Here is a 20657-nt window from a genome sequence, read left to right as displayed (position 1 = left end):
TAGTCTGTTTGCGAGTCTGTACTTTCTTTTGTTGGAGTCTGTTAGTTGGTTTTCGAGTCTGTTGTTTTCACCTTTCTGTCAGAGTCTGTCGGTCTTGTTTTGAGTCAGGGTCTGTCAATTTCCCTTATCGAGTCTGTTAGTTTTTATGACGAGTCGTTGTAATCAAAACTGTTTTATTTTATGGAAAATTTTGAAAATTCCAAAATGTGTTTATCATTTACTTTTACACTTATCCCCCAAATAACTATGCTCGGTCTGATTCATGCGGGGTCATGATACGTAGGCAATCTCCATAGGATTCGACCATAACCAAAAGAAAGAAAAAATAGATAAAAAAAAGAAAAGAAAAGAAGAAAAAAGAGAGAGAGAGGAAAAACAAGAGAAAAAAGAAAAGGAAAAGAGAGAGAAAATAAGAATCCGTGAGAAGGGAACAATGGCAAAACAAGAAAGAGACACGAGAGAATAAAAACAAAGAGAGATCAAGCAAGGAAAGGCAAGAATGAAAAAGAGAAAAAAGAGAGAAGTTGCAAATGGAAATAAGGAAAAGCAGGGATGACGCAAGCAACCGATCAAATGCATAATAGAAATGGTTAACTGCTTAGGTGTATTCACTCCTTAAATGTGCGGTTGCCTATCTGTTAAAGCCCTAATTGCTAACAAGTTTGTTATTGATGAAATTCCAGTTCAGGCAGGTGGTTAGTTTGACTGGCATTCTGGCAACTCATTCCTACAACACCCGATGCAAAAACAAGCTGAACATGGCCAACCAGGAACTTGAGGCAAGTATTATCGATTCGTCAAAAGAGGTGGAAGAATCGGAGGTCAATCTGAAAGATGAGTTGTATAAGCTGAAGCAGAAGATGGCTGAAATGTACCAAGCATGGGCAAAAGGGCACCCACCGCCAGTTTACCCCGCCATTGGCTCAGCCCCAAGAACCTCCCACTATGAACTCATATCCGGCCTTTCCCCTCTACCAACAATGCCACGGCACCACTTCCCATACATCACAAGCTCCACCACCCAAACAAGTCTCGTACCCTCCTCCACCAGTCACTCCTGTTTTTGTGGCACCCCCACCTGCTGCATTACATCGATCCTCCAGTGAGCCTCTGTTCCAGACTCACAACAACCAGTATTACCTCCCGGAGCCCACATTCAAGGTTCCCGAACCCTAATCCTACACTCCTCATTTTGACCTCCCAGTGGAAACCAAAAAAACCATCTAAACATCCCGAATAGGAGGAGATGTTCAGGAAAGTTAAAAGCCTGGAACAGTCATTCAGAGACATATGGGGGTTGGGAGGTCAAGTAAGTGTGGCCTACAAAGACCTATGTCTATTTCATGATGTGCAATTGCCAGCAGGGTTTAAGATGCCCAAGTTTGATTTGTATGATGGACATAGTGATCTAGTGGCGCATTTGAGAGGTTTCTGTAGCAAAATGAGGGGAGCTGGCGGGAAAGACGGGTTGCTAATGGCACATTTCAGTCAATGTCTAAGTGGTTCGGCGCTGGAGTGGTACACTCGGCAGGATCATGGAAGATGGTACACATGGGATGACCTAGCCCAGAAATTTGCTTGTCACTTCAAGTACAATCTTGAGATTATTCTGGATCGTCTGTCTTTGACGAAACTTGAGAAAAAGCACAATGAAAGTTTTAGAGAATATGGTTTTCGTTGGAGAGAGCAGGCAGCGAGGGTTGACCCTCCAATGAAAGAAAGTGAAATGGTGTATTATTTTTTGCAGGCCTTAGAACCTACTTATTACGGACATCTGGTATCGGCTATAGGCAAGTCCTTCAATGAAGTGGTAAAAATGGGAGGTATGGTAGAAGAAGGGCTCAAGACAAACAAAATCATGAGCTATTCGGCGATCAAGGCAACCACCCAGGCCATTCAAAGTGGAACTGGGGGAGCAACTGGAAAGAAGAAGAAAGAGGATGTCGCAATGATCGAGTCAGAAGCTTGGTTCGGACCCAAGGGCCCATCACATTACTATAACTGATCGCAGCGGACTCAACCTAAGGAAGAGTGGGCGCTAATACTTTTACCGAATAGTGGTATCGGGGTAAATTTTCCACAGGGAGCTTCAATTTGGAGTTGAGTGTTTGTATGGTCTAGGACTATGTTTTAGCTCCTAATTGATCTTCTAACATTTTTTGTTTTCTTTTGATTATCAGCTACAAGTTTAAAGCTAAGTTAGGCTAAGATATTGATTCTAAGTTGTATGCAATATAGAGAAAGGCACTATGGTCGTGGCATGTACCTAGGTGGTCAACTAACGAGTAGAGATTCCTAATGAAAGAATGATGAATATGGGACTTATGCTATAACCGTTGCACTTTTGCACCCACTCTCACACCTCTCGGTAGAAAGAGTGATTTTGCTCAATTGACTCTCTCGAGACCAATTGGGTAGGCCAATTTGCCCAAGCAACTTATGGTTCAAGTTGGGTAATTACTCTCTCGAGGTTTAATCCGTTAATTGGGACTACCATTCTCATGGGTCCATCCCGATTCCTTGTTGGAATTAATCTTAGGGTCATAGGCTCTCTTTCTCAAGAAGAGTCAAGACTCACTACACTAGACTTAGTGTTTGCAACCACCAAATCTTAATGAAAACATAAGATTAATCCAAATAACAAATACCCAACATCATTCATGCACTAAACAATCACATCCATTAATTACCCACACTAGGGTTGAGCCACAACCCTAGCTAATGGGTTTAGCTAGCCATAATAGAAACAGAAATTGAAGAAATAGTAGATGAAATTGACATAATAATTAACTACAATATTAATCTACTTAAATCCACGTTAATACTAGAAGAAATTGCCCAAAATAGGCTAAAACTATGAAGTCTCGAGTTCAGCTGTTATATGATAAAAACCAAAAAAAACTCCTCCTCTAAAAAGTAAAATGTCCTATTTATACTAAATAGGAAAAACAGGACAAAAATACCCCTGAGGGTCTGGCGCGGACCACGCATAAATGACGCGCGGCCGCATAGGGGTTTGGGTCTTCATATCTTGCTTTTGACACTGGGGACGCGGACCGCACAAATGGGACGCGCGGCCGCGTAGGGTGTTTTGGTCCAAATCCACCCTCTCTAAACTTCATCCACGCGGACCGCACTGATTAGGTGTGCGGCCGCGTGGGCTTTTGCCTTGAATGACTAAGTCTCTGACACTCTTGGGCACGGACCGCGTGGAAAGGAGCGCGGACCGCGCATCTTGACTTGGAAATTGCATGGTCTCTAAACTATCCTGCGCGGCCGCGTGGCAAAGCAGTGCGGACCGCGCAGGTTGACCTTGAAATAACCCAGCCTCTGAACTCTCCTGTGCGGCCGCGTGACACATCAGTGCGGACCACACAGGTCATTTTGTTCCCCACTTCAGTTGTCTTTTGACACTTGGCAGATTTCACTCCTTTTTGAGCCGATCTTTGGTATTTGTCATCTTGTCGCTCAAACCTGCAATCAAGCGCAACTTGTAAGCATTTTGGGACTAATTTATGGCAGTTAATGCACAAAGCTTAGGTAAGAATGGGTATAAAACATGTAGAAATCACAGTTATCAACTCCCCCAAACTTAAACCTTTGCTTGTCCTCAAGCAAATAAAATGAGACCTACCCCTCAATGGAAAACACCCAAGTAATTCCTGTTTATCCTAAAGTAACCTCAACAAGCATCAATTGGGACTAACAATTGCCCTCAATGCGAATGCATCATTAACACATTTAAACTTTGAAAACTTGTGGATCAAGTGTGACACAAGAGCATCAAGAGTTGACACATTTCATCAAGGAACCTTTCTCAATTTCTTTGGTCATTGTGGAACCCAAACTCACACATCCTCGACTTTCCCTAAGTGAACCTCACCTTTTTAGAGTATTTGCACACAAATCGAGGTGAATGGACTTCTCTCTCATCTCTCACAAAGAAAAGTCCCTAAGTCCGGCTCTAAGTACCATATGTTTGCCCCTTATGTAAGTATCCACTAATGTAGGCTTCCCTCAACTCAAGATCATATAGGGATTTTGAGGAGTCATTGTGAAGGCTTTGGGTAAAGGTAGGACATGTTTTTGTTCAAATGGGTTCAATCTTCCCTTAAACACTTCTTTTGATTTATTTTGGCACGCTTTCTTGACTCAATTGAGTAATTCACTTCTTTCAAGGGGTTAGAGAGATACATTATCACTCTTTCTTTTGCAATTCAAACCCTTTCTCCTTTTTACCACTTTTCCACACCTTTTTCACTTTTTTGTTGTCCTTGGATTCCCTTTTTGGTTCTTATTCATTTTTGTCTTTCTTTTTGTCTTTTTCTCTTTTTCATTGCCTTCCTTTTCTTTTGCTTTTGCGCCTTTTTACCACATTGATGCCTTTCTTGTCTCTCCCCCCCAAACTTAGACATTTGCCATTTACTCAAGGGAAGATTTGGGTGCCAAGAAAGGGTCTCATTAAGAACGGGTATAGGCTTGTAGCTTGGTTCATGAAATAAAAAGGTTTAAGGCTCAAAAGGGGTGAACTAGGGATTATTTCATTGGTAGGTCATGGAAATTATTCAAATTTTGCATTTTGGATCAAGGAGAGCCTATAATCACGTCTCAAGTCAAGTTCCACCTATGATTTCGCCTCAACAAATATTCAGGGCAAGTTCTAGGCCATCGGCTCGGTACTTGGGCTCACGATTTGAATTCTCACTACACACACTCAAGGATTGCCAAAGATGGAGTCGAGGGCCCACAACGACCTTAGATATGATTCAAGCGCACAATGGCCCAAAATGACCACATGATGATTGTTTGGTAAACACAAGAGTCTCAAGGCCACAACTTTCACCATCCTAAACACAACATAATGTCTTTGACCATAGGATCAAAGGAAAATGTGCTAGGCCCAAGTGAAGCTTTGTCTGAGGTACCCTTAACTACAAAAACTTGAAAATCAAAAAGAAAAATCAAAAACGGACTCAAACCCTTAAGAAGGTTGTTACGCCATCTATCATTGGGAAGATCCACCCAGTTCGCACAACACTCTACCCTTGGAAAGAACCATGGCATTAAGAAAACCAAGGGCTTATTGCAAACGCCAAAACAAAACAAAAAGGCTACGAGCCTAACTTTGCAACTAAAATGAAAAATTTTAACGAAAAATAGAAAACCAAAATGAAAACCGAATGAATATGTACAAAAGGGGAGTAGAATATACAACTAGGGGAAATGAATATATACATAGAATTTAAGAGCATCTAGAATAAACAGTTATATACAAGCCATCTACAACTACGAATGTGCTGAAAGTAAAAGAATATATACAGTAATCCAACAGTCAATCAAAATAGTAGGGCCACACCCCCACGAATAAAAGCTAGCATTGTCCCCAATGCTAACTATCAAAATAAGCACCAAAATGAAAGAAAGGATATAGAAAGGCCTCTCAAGCCTCATCCGTCACCCTGTACTGGTCAGTGGCTCCTAAGTCCTCTATACTGGCGGGGACCTCAGACTGGTCCCCGGCCTGCTGCTGCTGTGCTGCTGGGACAGGTGCCTGCTCAAGAACTGGCTCATCAACTGGTGGGGCAGTGGAGGGACTCTCCTGAACCGGTGCTACCTCAATCACAACTCCCTTAGTGTTAGGGAGTTTCCTCTTTTTCCTCGGCCTCTGCTCCTTCTCCTGTACCTGTGCTACTACTGGCTCTACAGTCGGATCCCCAAATAGTAGGTCAATTGGCAACTGATCCGCCATGAGCTTGTCCACATCCACTCTCAACTGTGTCTCTGACTCCTTGGAAGCCTTCTGCTTCCTCAGCTTCTTGTGCTCCCGAGCCAATTTCTCCAACACTTTGTCATGTGCCCCAACCGCCTTAGTCAAGGCATCCTGCGTCGCCATCATCTTTTCCTAGTTGGCCAGGATCTTCTTCAGTGCATCCTCAATGGAGGAAGGAATCTCAACAGTAACTAGTGCTCCATGTGCCTGTACAGCAGTGGTCAATGTAGACAACTTGGATGTCGCAGCTGACATCCAGTTGTTCAAACTGGCAAGGGAATGGGTGAGCTGGTTTGCGGTGAACCGGTGAGTCTTTGATGAAGGGACTACCGGGTCAGCTGCAATAGAAGGACCAGCTGCTGACGACGGACCCGGAGGCAATGCCTCATCAGTAGCAGGAATGGTGGAAGGCTCACTGGTCTTCTCAATGACCGCTGGCTCCTCAGACTGGCCAGGTGCGGTGGAAGTGGATGCCACATTCTTCTTGCCCCTCTTCGGGTTGTCTGGACCCAACTGACTATACCATGAGTACGGGGCCACCGGAGGTACCTTGACATCATATTTCTTTTTCTTCACGTTCAATTCTTTGAACTACAATGAGAGTGTGTTTGGGAATGGGTAGTTTGTTTGGGTCTCCTGACCAACTGTAGAAATCACTCTCGACATAATATTACCCACATTCAGAGGGAAACCCGCCATGATAGATGCTACCAAGACAGCACGAGGAAGGGGAATGGAGTGATCATGTGTAGACGAGTCAAGTCGACTACACACGAAAGTCAACCACCCTTTGGCTTCAAAGTTCAGGGTGTTCCTAAAGATCTTTTCTTGTGCTTTCAACCAGACTGGGACTGTACCCGGGGCTGCCAAGTGCTCGGCCAACCAAGGACAAACCTCCTCTTTCATTGCTAGCTTTTCTAAATATTGCGATTCATCCTCTTCTTTGAACCCCAGGAATTCATTCAACGATTTGCCATCAAACACAACTGTCTTGTCCCTCACTTTAGTTGCTTTTGAGTCCCGAACTATATGGTGAACATTGCTATAGAACTCCTTCAACATATGCTCATTTGCCATCTCAACACGTTCTTTGAAGAATCCCCAACCCTCTCTAGTGCGGAATTGTGCTTGCATATGAGGGTTGAGAGGGACAAGATCGTCATCTATGAACTGCCTCTCCGGAATCAGTTTCCTTTTGGGCCACCACTCCCGAAATTTGTGGAAAGCAACCTCACTAATAAACCTGTCTGCTCATGCCTCCGGTTTTCTAGTACGCTCTATCCCCCCGACCTGTGGCTCACCTCCCTCAGCATACCCTCCACTCTCCCCTGATAATGAAGTTGTGGGAGATGTGGAGTATTGTTCTTCTTCTCTTGCTACGGACTCATCTGACGAGTCCAAGATGACATTAACCGGCTTCTTGGAGGAGGCTACATTACCATGATCCGGGGAAGGGGAATCACGGAGCTGAAATGAAGTGGACATGTGGGTGGGGGCAAACTCCGAGGTAATGCTCCGTGAAGGTGCATACTCACTCCCCGTGGAATGAGATGCAGCTCTATCCACTTCCCGGATTATCTTCCGGGTTTTCTTTATCAATTCCCTGGTTTTAGGAGTGAGTTTCACAATCCTCTTGATTTTCCCCCTCGGGAGGAACCACCTCTCCCGGGTTGTTTTTCTTTGCACGCTCGTTTTTAAACCATTGTCTGCAAGGAATACATGTCTAACATTGTTAGTAGAAGCACATAAGGTGAAGTAGACAGTTCACTTGAATGAAAAGAGTGTAGACACAGTGACACAGACAGAGGGGCGCAGACCGCACCAAAAGGCACGCGGTCCGCGCAGTATACTAACACCCATACATACCTTTCTGAATAAACCGACGCGGTCCGCACTGATTTGGACCGCGGCCGCGTTGGTTCAGCACGGACCGCACAGAAATGGTACGCGGTCCGCGCAGGTGAAATACCCAAATGTTGACCTCTCTGAACTCTTCACACGCGGTCCGCACTATTTTGGACCGAGGCCGCGCTGGGCTCACGCGGACCGTACACAAATGGCACGCGGACCGCACACAAATGGCACGCGGACTGCGCAGAAAGGTTCATCATCTCTTAACCAGAGTCATGCGGACCGCGCACAAATGCTGCGCGGCCGCGTAGGGCTAATATAACTAAGCTGGGTGTTTGTTCAATTAAATCCAATTTTTGTTCACCTTTTTGGGTCCTAAGTGTCCCTACTCAGTTATTTAACAAGATTCCCTACCCATGATTAAACTAAAACACACAAAAATCTAAGCTAACAGTTAAACTAAGAAGAAAAAGACGAAAGTAAGAAGTTACACTAGTAGAAAGCAATTAAACGAAACAAAAATTAGACTATGATTGAAATGAATGAGAGTTGTTACCAGGGATTAATGAATGTGCATAATTAGTCTTGATGAACAGTGAAAACAATAGCTCAGTTGTAAATTTGGTGAAAAGGTTAAAATGAGGCCCAAGGCCTCTATTTATAGAAAGCCCTGGGACACAGTACCTACCTACCAGCGCGGTCGCACAAAAAGGGACGTGGACCGCGCTGGATTTTGCATCCTACACATTAGCTGTTCAATCCATGCGGACCGCACTATTTTGGTGCGCGGCCGCGTGGAAGTCTTCAAAGACTTGGTACTTTCAGCCATCCCAGCGCGGACCGCACTACTTTGGTGCGCGGCCGCGTCGGAACTTTGTCAGAGAGCATGTAATTTTGGGTCCTCCAGCACAGACCATACAGAAATGTCACGCGGCCGTGCTGGGTCTTCTTGGCCTTAACCCTTCAGCTGCTCAAACCTACGCGGACCGCACTGTTTTGCTGCGCGGCCGTGTAGGCAATATTCAGAGACTGGCCATTTTGCACTTTTGCCCTACACTGGTTCAACATTATCCCTGCAACACTTCACAAACTATCAGCTCAAAAATCCTACTCTACAACAGAAAAACAAAGAAAAAGAAAAAGACATGGGTTGCCTCCCAAGAAGCGCCTGATTTAACGTCGCGGCACGATGCATGTTACCATCACAGTCATTTCAAATGAATGAGTGCCACCACGTGGCTCTCATCAATCTTGCCCAAATAGTGCTTGACACGATGCCCATTGACCCGGAAAACTTCACCATTCTTATTTTTGAGATCAATGGCACCAAAAGGAGTTACACCAACCACTTCAAATGGGCCGCTCCACTTAGACTTCAGCTTGCCCGGAAATAACCTCAACCGGGAGTTGAAAAGAAGAACCATGTCACCAACTTTGAATTCCTTACCTCGGGCATACTTGTCGTGAAGGTACTTCATCTTGTCCTTGTACAAGGACGAGCTGGAGTAAGCATGAAACCTAAACTCATCAAGTTTATTCAATTGCTCAACCCGGAGATTTGCAGCGACATCCCATTCTAAGTTCAACTTTTTCAGGGCCCACATAGCCTTATGTTCCAATTCTACCGGAAGATAACAAGCCTTCCCAAACTCCAACCAATGCGGAAACATACCAATCGGAGTCTTGAAAGTTGTACGATAAGCCCAAAGAGCATCATCCAATTTCTTCGACCAGTCGGTCCTATTTGCATTGACAGACTTGGACAAAATACTCTTGATCTCACGGTTGGACACCTCAACTTGGCCACTTGCTTGAGGATGATAAGGAGTGGTCACCTTGTGATTTACCCCATACTTGGCTAGCAATGAGTCAAAAGCGCGGTTGCAAAAATGAGAACCCCCGTCACTGATGATAGCACGTGGAGTGCCAAACCTCGTGAAGATACTCTTTTTCAAGAACGCCACCACACTTCGAGCTTCATTATTTGGAAAAGCTATGGCCTCAACCCATTTCGACACATAATCAACCGCTACCAAGATGTAGGTGTTGCCACAAGAACTTATGAATGGTCCCATAAAGTCTATCCCCCAAACATCAAAAATGTCAACCTCTAGAATCATGTTAAGGGGCATCTCATCTTTCTTAGAAATCCCTCCGGCACGTTGGCATTCATCACATCTTTTCACAAAGTCACTGGCATCCTTGAACAAAGAAGGCCAATAGAAACCACAACTCAACACTTTAGACGTCGTCCTCGCCCCGCCATGATGGCCACCATAGGGCGAAGAGTGACAAGCTTCCACAATACTCAATTGCTCTTCTTTGGGAACACACCGGCGAATTACACCATCGGTGCAAATTTTGAAAAGATACGGCTCATCCCAATAGTAGTCCAAACAATCCCGCTTGAGTTTCTTCCTTTGGTTAGAAGAGAGCTCATACGGAACCACACCGGTAACAAGATAATTGGCAATGTCGGCAAACCATTGCATGTCTAGCATTGAAACCGAGAGGAGTTGTTCATCCGGAAAAGCATCATTTATCTCAAGGCCATCCAAAGGCCTCCCTTCCTCCACCAATCGAGACAAGTGGTCCGCCACTTGATTTTCACTACCCTTTCTATCAACAATCTCCAAATCAAATTCTTGAAGAAGAAGCACCCATCTCATTAACCTCTCTTTTGAATCTTTCTTCGTCATCAAGTACCTAAGGGCGGCGTGATCAGTATGAATAATCACTTTGGCCCCCATAAGGTATGGGCAAAACTTCTCCATGGCAAAAACAATGGCAAATAATTCCTTCTCGGTGACCGTGTAGTTCCTTTGAGCTTCATTCATTGTCTTACTTGAGTAGTAACCAGATGGAACATTTTGTTGATTCTTTGGCCCAAGACTGCCCCCACCGCAACATCACTAGCGTTGCACATGAGATCAAAGGGCAAGCTCCAATTTGGTGCGGTGATGATGGGGGTAGTCGTCAACTTTTGCTTTAAAAGCTCGAAAGCCTCCATACATCTCTCATCGAACACATATTTGGCATCTTTCTCTAGCAATTTACACAACGGGTTAACTACCTTAGAGAAGTCTTTGATGAATCTTCGGTAGAAACCCGCGTGTCCAAGAAAACTCCTCACCCCTTTGACAGAAGTAGGGGAGGGAGCCTTGAGACAACCTCAATTTTCGCCTTATCAACCTCAATCCCTCTTTTTGAAATTTTGTGACCCAACACAATTCCTTTTTCTACCATAAAATGGAATTTCTCCCAATTGAGAACCAAGTTTGTGTCTTCGCATCGGGCCAACACACGATCCAAGTTTTGCAAGCATTCAACAAATGAGTCCCCAACCACACTAAAATCATCCATGAATACCTCCAATATGTCCTCCACCATGTCGGTGAAGATTGCCATCATACATCATTGGAAGGTCGCCGGTGCATTACATAATCCAAATGGAATTCGAGAGAAGGCGAATGTGCCATAAGGACATGTGAAGGTTGTCTTTTCTTGGTCTTCCGGGGCAATGAGAATTTGGTTATAGCCTGAATACCCATCCAGAAAACAATAGAAATCCCGGCCCGCAAGATGATTAAGCATTTGGTCCAAGAACGGCAATGGGAAATGATCCTTTCTAGTCACCTTGTTTAACTTCTGGTAGTACATTCATACCCTCCAACCCATCATAGTACGAGTCAGAATAAGTTCATTGTTGTCATTGGACACCACTGTCATTCCTCCCTTCTTTGTCACACATTGTACCGGAGAAGTCCACGAACTGTCAGAAATTGGATACACCACACCGGCGTCAAGCCACTTGATGACTTCCTTTTTGACCACCTCTTGCATGGCCTCATTGAGTCTCCTTTTATGTTCAAGAGACGGCCTAGCATCCTCCTCCAATATTATCTTGTGCCTGCAAAACGCGGGGCTAATACCCCGAATATCCGCCAAGGTCCATCCAATCGCCCGCTTGCGCTTTTGAAGAACCGCCAAAGTGGCATCAACCTGCACGATAGTCAAGCAAGAAGAAAGAATAACCGGCAAAGTGAAATTAGGACCAAGAAATTAATACTTGAGGTGAGGAGGAAGTAGTTTCAACTCCAACACCGGTGGCTCCTCAATAGATGGCTTGGTGGGTGGAGTTTTGCGATTTTCAAGATCAAGAGATAACTTCCTCGGTTCATAAGAATACGAGCCCATGCCATGTAATGCGTTCACACACTCCACCCTTCCAGCATCATCATCAACATCCATGTTCAATAGCACGGCCTCAAGTGGGTCCTCAACATTTGCCATTGCGCTTGTGTCATCCACTATCACCGCCGTGACAATGTCAACAAACGAGCATACCTCGGTGATATTTGGTTGCCTCATTGATTTGCACACGTGGAACACCACCTTTTCATCTCCAACACGGAAGGTCAATTCTCCCGCTTCCACATCAACCAAGGCCTTCCCCGTAGCTAGGAAGGGCCTTCCAAGAATGATAGGCACCTCGAAATCCACTTCGCAATCCAAGATCACAAAATCGGCCGGCAATATGAACTTATCAACATGAACAAGGACATCATTAATAATCCCCAAAAGCCGCTTCATTGACCAGTCTACCATTTAAAGCCTCATAGATGTTGGACGAGGTTGTCCGATACCCAAGGTCTTGAAGACCGAATATGGCATGAGATTGATACTTGCCCCCAAGTCACATAGGGCTTTTGCGAAATCGGCACTTCCAATGGTACATGGTATTGTGAATGCTCCGGGATCCTCTAGCTTTGGAGCCATGGAATGTACAATGGAACTCACTTGGTGTGTCATCTTGATTGTCTCACACTACATCGATCTCATTTTAGTAACCAAGTCCTTCATGAACTTTGCATATCCCGGCATTTGTTCAAGTGCCTCCACCAAGGGCACATTTATAGTCAAACTCTTTATCATCTCAATGAATTTTTTAAACTGGTTGTCACCTTTTTGCTTGGCCAACCTTTGAGGATATGTCAGAGGAGGTCTAGGCAAGGGTTCATTGTCTTTTGGCACCACCGGTTCGGGCATATCAATTACGTGTTCCCTAGACGGGTTCACGGCCTCTTGAGTCTCCTCCTCACCCTCATCAATTTCAATTCTCACATCATCACTTCCACTTTGTTCAACAACATCCTCAACTACCAACGGGATCTCATCATTTTGTAACTCTTCTTCATCAACCACAACTCGATTACCTCTTGAGGATTGCACATCACCGCCTCTTCCGCTTCTCGTGGTCACCGCCATCACATGATTATTATGCCCACCCTTGGGGTTTACTACCGTATCACTTGGTAGAGCACCCTTTGGGTGAGTGTTGAGAGATTGCGAAATTTGCCCGAGTTGTACTTCCAAATTACGGATTAAAGTGTTATGGGAGGCCAATTGAGCATCGTAGTCATGATTCTTCTTCATCATTTGTTCAAACATGTTCTCTATTCGACCCATGTCATTGCCCGACGAACTCGACCCTTGAGATTGAAACGGAGGCGGGTTATTGGGTTGTTGATACATTGGGGGCCTTTGAAAGCCTTGCCCCCTATTACCTTGTCCACCATTGTTGTTCCAACCACCTTGACCACCATTGTTGTTCTAACCACCTTGACCACCATTGTTGTTGTTCCAATTGTTGTTCCCATTCCAATTACCTTGATTCCCCGAATTATTGTTCCCCCAATTGTCTCCTTGATTGCTATTGTAATTCCAATTGCCACCTTGTTGATTGCCCCAATTACCTTGGGGTCTCCATTGTTGATTCCCTTGACTACCTCTATTCCCTTGGTAGTTGTTGACATATTGGACTTCCTCACTTTGGTCATCAAAACCTTCGTTCGAATATCCACCACCATCATCATAGTTGTCAAAATTTTCTTGAGGTTGTTGTTGCCCTCTTTGCCTTCTTTTCATCATATTCTCTCCCTCCATGGCATTGACTTGGCGCGGATTTTGAACTTGTTGAAGTTGCGCTTTAGACAATTGGTTCATTGTTGTTGTGAGTTCGGCAATGGCTTGGCCGTGATCATGCAACTCCTTATGCAAGTGTATAACATTAGGATCACCTTGAGGAACATTAGCCCGGCTTTGCCATGCCGAAGAAGTATCGGCCATTTCATCAAGAACATCACAAGCTTCGTTGTATGGAAGCTTCATAAAATTACCACCGGCCAATTGATTGACAATGCACTGGTTTGTTGTGTTTATACCCCGATAGAACGTCTGTTAGATCATAACATCATTCATATCGTTGTTGGGGAAATCTTTTACCATCGTCCGAAACCTCTCCCATATCTCATGTAAAGGCTCCATCGGCTCTTTCTTGAAGGCTAGAATCTCATCTCGAAGAGCCACCATATGACTAGGAGAAAAGAACTTGGCAATAAATTTATCGGCTAACTCATCCCACGTAGTTATGGAATGATTTGGGAGTCTCTCCAACCAATCCAATGCCTTCCCCCGAAGTGAGAAGGGGAAAAGCCTTAACCTCAGTGCATCTTCTGAAACATTTGTCTGCTTGCTTCCCCAACAAGAATCCACAAACCCTTTCAAATGCTTGTATGCGTTTTGGTCCGAGGCGCCTGTAAAGTACCCTCATTGTTCGAGTAAAGTGAGCATAACATTGGTGATTTTGAAGTTCCCCGCCCGGATTCGGGGAGGAACTATTGCACTTGCGTACCCTTGATTGGGTAGAACTCTTGGTGCCACTCTTGGTGGAGGTGGAGGAGGGTCTGGTATGTTGTCATTAGCATTAACATTTGCATTAGCATTTCTACCCCGTCTTTGTGCTTGGGGTAAAACCTCCTCTTGTTCTACGTCTTCCACCTCCTCCACTCCCACATTAATAGCATCTTGTGCGTTTAAAGCCATTGGTACCTGAGTGAATTAACACAAATAGAGTAAGTAAAAAGAAGGAAAAAGAAGCAAAACACAAAACTAGCTAACAAATAGTCAAACACCGTAAAGCTCCCCGGCAACGGCGCCAAAAAGTGATCGCAGCGGACTCAACCTAAGGAAGAGTGGGCGCTAATACTTTTACCCAATAGTGGTATCGGGGTCAATTTTCCACAGGGAGCTTCAATTTGGAGTTGAGTGTTTGTATGGTCTAGGACTATGTTTTAGCTCCTAATTGATCTTCTAACATTTTTTGTTTTCTTTTGATTATCAACTACAATTTATCAACTACAAGTTTAAAGCTAAGTGAGGCTAAGATATTGATTATAAGTTGTATGCAATGTAGAGAAAGGCACTAGGGTCGTGGCATGTACTTAGGTGGTCAACTAACGGGTAGAGATTCCTAATGCAAGAATGATGAATATGGGACTTATGCTATAACCATTGCACTTTTGCACTCACTCTCACACCTCTCGGTAGAGAGAGTGATTTTGCCCAATTGACTCTCTCGAGACCAATTGGGTAGGCCAATTTGCCCAAGCAACTTATGGTTCAAGTTGGGTAATTACTCTCTCGAGGTTTAACCCGTTAATTGGGACTACCATTCTCATGGGTCCATCCCAATTCCTTGTTGGAATTAATCTTGGGGTCATAGACTCTCTTTCTCAAGAAGAGTCAAGACTCACTACGCTAGACTTAGTGTTTGCAACCACCAAATCTTAATGAAAACATAAGATTAATCCAAATAACAAATACCCAACATCATTCATGCACTAAACAATCACATCCATTAATTACCCACACTAGGGTTGAGCCACAACCCTAGCTAATGGGTTTAGCTAGCCATAATAGAAACAGAAATTGAAGAAATAGTAGATGAAATCATAATAATTAACTACAATGTTAATCTACTCAAATCCACGTTAATACTAGAATAAATTGCCCAAAATAGGCTAAAACTATGAAGTCTCGAGTTCAGTTGTTATCTGATAAAAACCAAAAAGGAACTCCTCCTCTAAAAAGTAAAATGTCCTATTTATACTACACAGGAAAAATCGGACAAAAATACCCTTGAGGGTCTGGTGCGGACCACGCACAAATGACGCGCGGCCGTGTAGGGGTTTGGGTCTTCATATCTTGCTTCTGACACTGGGGACGCAGACCGCACTGATTAGGTGTGCGGACGCGTGGGCTTTTGCCTTGAATGACTTAGTCTCTGACACTCTTGGGCGCGGACTGCGTGGAAAGGAGCGCGGACCGCGCATCTTGACTTGGAAATTGCATGGTCTTTGAACTATCTTGCGCGGCCGCATGACAAAGCAGTGCGGACCGCGCAGGTTGACCTTGAAATAACCCAACCTCTGAACTCTCCTGTGCGGCCGCGTGACACATCAGTGCGGACTGCACAGGTCATTTTGTTCCCCACTTCAGTTGTCTTTTCACACTTGGCAGATTTCACTCCTTTTTGAGTCGATTTTTGGTATTTGTCATCTTGTCGCTTAAACCTGCAATCAAGCGCAACTTGTATGCATTTTGGGACTAATTTATGGTAGTTAATGCACAAAGCTTAGGTAAGAATGGGTATAAAACATGTAGAAATCACAGTTATCAATAACCAGCCTCGACCCCACCACCAAACCTACCCCCATACCCCCATATAGCCCACCACAACACTACTACCCACCACCAAACCCCCATTTTTCTCTCCACCATGCCCAAACATACAGCCAACCTCCAGCACACGCACAATGGCATGCGCCAGTCCCACAAAATATACCCAGCTCCACAAAATGACTATCTACCCCCAAGAGCCTACCGAAACCCTCCTGGATCAAGTTTCCAGCCCAACCAAGTATTTAAGAACGAGAGGTTGTAGAAGAAGAAAACTTTTACTCCATTGGGAGAATCCTATACCAGTTTGTTCCACAGGTTGCGACAATTGGGTATGCTGAGTCCAATCGAGCCAAAACTGCCAAATCCTCCCCCGAGGAATCTTGATCACTCTGTGAGTTGCGAATATTGTTCTGGTGCTCCGGGGCACGACACAGAGATATGTTGGCAATTGAAAACAGCTATTCAAGAGCTTGTTGATACTAATCGGATTGAGGTCCAAGCTCTGGATGCCATTGTGTGCTCCCGGTGATGCCATTGTTCCGTTCATTGAGGTTGAAGACGATAAGGGTCCTTAGGTATACCAGGTTTTTGACACGGTATCGGTAGAGAAAATTCTAGAAGGGAAGTGCGTCCCAATTTTGAGGGTAGCTGCTGCATCAGTCATGGTAGCCGTTGAAATGTTGAAAATGGTTTTGTACTAGGCAAGGGTTTGGGTGCATCTTTGCAAGGTATCGTACAGCCAGTGTCTCTCCCCAAAAACTTGGATACATTTGTTTTGGGGTTCAAGACCACAGTGGCAGACGTGAAAAGAGCCAGAAAGTTGAAATAGAGGGCCTAGGTCCTCCCAAAGCCCATCCCACGGCTCTCCAGATCATTTGTCAGGCCTGGTACCAAAAAGCGCCCAGTGACGACGGTTCCCAGTTTAGTGGTTGATGTGGATGGATATTTGATTAAAAAGTTCGAGAGTATATTTTCCGATATGAACATGTTGGAAGCTGGAGAGGGCTCGAATAAACCGGATGTGCAGTTTGTTAGGCCTAGTGCAAAGATTAGCAATTGGGAAGCTACTCATCTTCCTACTCGGATGGAGTTTTGGTAGTTCGCTATCTGGATTATTCCAGGGTTGTAATTCAGATTCTATGTTCTGTCCGTTTGGATGTATAAACTTTGTTATCTTTTAATTTTAATGAAATGCAATTTCCCTTTTTCCTCATTCCTGACAGTTTTATTTTTGTTTTCTTTTCTTCCTTGTACAGTTCTTTTTATGATGGTTTCAATAACATAACATGCATGAGGAATCTTCGGCCCAGTCTTAAAAGCTAATCTAATTCTGAAATAGTAATTCAAGAAATAGAGTGTGTGATGAATCAGAATATGATGAGGATGAGGCCTTTGAAGAGATTAGTAAAGAATTAAGCTATTTTGAAGAAAAACCCAAGCCTAACCTGAGTGATACAGAAGCAATCAATTTTGGGGACCCAGATAATATCAGAGAAACTAAGATAAGTGTTCATCTTGAACCTCAACTCAGGAAGGAGATAATTAAAGTGTTACTTGAGTACAAAGACATCTTTGCATGGTCATATGACGACATGCCGGGTTTAAGCACTGACTTGGTGGTTCACAAATTGCCCACTGACCCGGCATTCCCTCCTATCAAGCAGAAGTTGAGGAAGTTTAAAACTGACATGAGTGTAAAGATTAAAGAAGAGGTCACAAAGCAGTTTGAGGCAAAGGTCATTCGGGTCAGTTGGTATCCCACTTGGTTAGCCAACGTAGTACCTGTGCCAAAGAAGGATGCCAAGACCAGGGTGTGTATTGATTACCGTGATCTCAACAAGGCAAGTCCCAAGGACAACTTCCCAATGCCAAATATCCACATTCTGATTGACAATTGCGCCAAACATGAGATTGGGTCTTTTTGTGTATTTCTATGCGGGCTATCATCAGATCTTAATGGATGAGGAAGATGCGGAAAAGACGGCATTCGTTACACCATGGGGTACGTACTGCTATTGGGTTATGCCATTTGGTTTGAAAAATGCTGGGGCAACTTACATGAGGGAGATGACGACCATATTTCACAACATGATACACAGGGAGATCGAGGTTTATGTGGACGATGTGATCATAAAGTCCAAAAAGCAGTCTGACCACGTCAGAGATCTGAGGAAGTTCTTCCAAAGGCTCCGCAGGTACAATCTTAAGCTCAATCCTGCAAAATGCGCATTTGGTGTGCCATCTGGAAAATTGTTGGGATTCATCGTCAGCCGTCGAGGTATTGAATTGGACCCGTCAAAGATCAAAGCTATCCAAGAATTGAAACCCCCAAGGAACAAAACTGAGGTGATGAGTTTATTAGGGAGGTTAAATTACATCAGCAGGTTTATGGCTCAGCTTACGACAACTTGTGAGCCTATCTTCAAACTGTTGAAGAAGGATGTTGCGGTCAAGTGGACAGACGAATGTCAAGAAGCATTTGCTAAGATAAAGGGGTATTTGTCGAACCCACCTATGTTGGTGCCACCTGAACCAGGGAGACCTTTGATTCTGTATTTGACGATTTTGGACAACTCGTTTGGTTGTGTGCTAGGTCAGCATGACATCACCAGCAGGAAGGAGCAGGCCATCTATTATCTCAATAAGAAGTTCACATCTTATGAGGTTAAGTACACTCACCTTGAGAGGACATGTTGCGCCCTAACTTGGGTAGCACAGAAGTTGAAGCACTATTTGTCATTTTACATTACTTACCTCATCTCTCATTTAGATCCGCTAAAGTATATCTTTCAGAAGCCTATGCTTACAGGGAGGATTGCAAAGTGGCAGATCTTCCTCACATAATTTGACATCGTCTATGTGACTAGGACTGCGATGAAAGCCTAGGCATTGGCCGATCATTTGGCTGAGAACCCAGTAGATGAAGAATATGAGCCTTTGAAGACTTACTTCCCTGATGAAGAGGTAATGCATATTGATGAGTTGGAACCAGTTGGAGAGCTAGGTTGGAAACTTTTCTTTGATGGATCTGCTAACATGAAAGGCGTCGGGATAAGGGTTGTACTTATCTCTGAAACAGGGCATCATTACCCTGTTACGGCTCAACTTCATTTCTACTGTACTAACAATATGGCTGAGTACGAGGCGTGTATTTTGGGTTTGAGGTTGGCTGCAGACATGGGTATCCAAGAAGTCTTAATCTTGGGAGACTCGAACCTTTTGGTACACCAGATCCAAGGGGAATGGGAAACACGGGATTTAAAACTCATACCGTACAGACAATGTTTACATGATCTTTGTCAACGGATTCGATCAGTAGAGTTCAGCCATATTCCAAGGATCCATAACGAGGTTGCTGATGTTTTGGCTACCTTGGCATCAATGTTACATCATCCAGATAAGCTTATGTGGACCCCTTGCATATTCAGGTCCATGGTCAGCATGCTTACTGTAATGTGGTGGAAGAAGAACTTGATGGTGAGCCTTGGTTTCATGATATCAAGGAATATATCAGGATGGGGGTGTATCCAATACAAGCCACAGGTGATCAAAAGAGAATAATTCGGTGGTTGGCAAGCGGATTTTTCTTCAGCGGAGGGGTTTTGTACAAAAGGACTCCGGATCATGGATTGTTGAGATACATAGATGCTAGACAGGCCACAGCTATCATGACCGAAGTACATTCTGGAGTCTGTGGACCACATATGAGTGGGTATGTGCTGGCAAAGAAGATTCTCCGAGCAGGTTATTATTGGCTCACTATGGAGCGAGATTGTATTAGTATCGTGCGCAAGTGTCATCAGTGCCAAGTGCACAGAGATTTGATTCATTCTCCACCATCTGAATTGCACACAATGTCTGCACCATGGTCTTTTGTTGCGTGGGAAATAGATGTCATTGGACCAATCGAGCCAGCAGCGTCCAATGGGCACAGGTTTATTATGGTGGCCATTGATTATTTCACCAAGTGGGTTGAAGCTAAACTTTTAAGTTTGTGACCAAGAAAGCAATGGTCGATTTTGTGCACTCAAATATCATTTGTCGGTGCGGGATCCTAAAGGTGATCATCAAAGATAATGGTGCTAATCTCAGCAGTCATTTGGTGAAAAAGGTGTGTCAACAGTTTAAGATTACACATCGCAATTCCACCCCATATCACCCCAAGGCGAATGGAGCAGTCGAGGCGGCCAACAAAAACATAAAGAAGATACTTTGGAAAATGGTGGAAGGTTCCAGGCAATGGCATGAGAAGCTGCCTTTTGCATTATTGGGTTATCGCACTACTGTTCGTACTTCAGTAGGGGCAACTCCTTATTTGTTGGTATATGGCACTGAAGTAGTAATACCCGCAGAAGTCGAAATCTCATCCCTCCGGATTGTCGCAGAAGACCAAATTGACGATGATGAATGGGTCAAAACACGTCTGGCACAATTGAGTTTGATCGATGAGAAAAGGTTGGCAATAGTGTGTCATGGCCAGCTGTACCAACAGAGAATGGCAAGAGCATATAAC

The 20657-nt window shown here is 44.2% G+C and overlaps 2 protein-coding genes across 2 annotated transcripts; one reads left to right on the top strand and one right to left on the bottom strand.

Moving 5' to 3' along the window:
• The first annotated feature begins 1246 nt into the window (after positions 1 to 1246).
• Positions 1247 to 2005, top strand: LOC138869153 (uncharacterized). The gene has a single exon (XM_070146750.1). It carries the CDS (start codon positions 1247 to 1249, stop codon positions 2003 to 2005), a length of 759 nt encoding a protein of 252 aa, XP_070002851.1.
• Positions 2006 to 12448: 10443 nt separating this feature from the next.
• On the bottom strand, positions 12449 to 14506 carry LOC138869152 (uncharacterized). Its single transcript, XM_070146749.1, has 4 exons — positions 14308 to 14506; positions 13907 to 14217; positions 13291 to 13858; positions 12449 to 13113 (listed from the first exon to the last, which is right to left on the bottom strand). Exons 1-4 carry the CDS (start codon positions 14504 to 14506, stop codon positions 12449 to 12451), a joined length of 1743 nt encoding a protein of 580 aa, XP_070002850.1.
• Between the last annotated feature and the right edge of the window lie 6151 nt (positions 14507 to 20657).

This window comes from Nicotiana sylvestris, chromosome 5 (genome assembly GCF_000393655.2).
Source record: "Nicotiana sylvestris chromosome 5, ASM39365v2, whole genome shotgun sequence".
NCBI lineage: Eukaryota > Viridiplantae > Streptophyta > Magnoliopsida > Solanales > Solanaceae > Nicotiana > Nicotiana sylvestris.
The sequence above is the reverse complement of the archived record's forward strand: the minus strand, read 5'-3'. Positions and strand labels throughout refer to the sequence as shown.

What these genes read in the sequence shown, in the direction of transcription:
- LOC138869153 (XM_070146750.1), top strand. Translation starts at nt 1,247, where the DNA reads ATGTTCAGGAAAGTTAAAAGCCTGGAACAGTCATTCAGAGACATATGG.
- LOC138869152 (XM_070146749.1), bottom strand. Translation starts at nt 14,506, where the DNA reads ATGGCTTTAAACGCACAAGATGCTATTAATGTGGGAGTGGAGGAGGTG. An exon ending in ACCCAATCAAGGGTACGCAA is followed by an intron (nt 14,218 to 14,307) that starts GTGCAATAGTTC and finishes GGTACTTTACAG; the next exon opens with GCGCCTCGGACCAAAACGCA. An exon ending in GGGAGAGGTTTCGGACGATG is followed by an intron (nt 13,859 to 13,906) that starts GTAAAAGATTTC and finishes ATGATCTAACAG; the next exon opens with ACGTTCTATCGGGGTATAAA.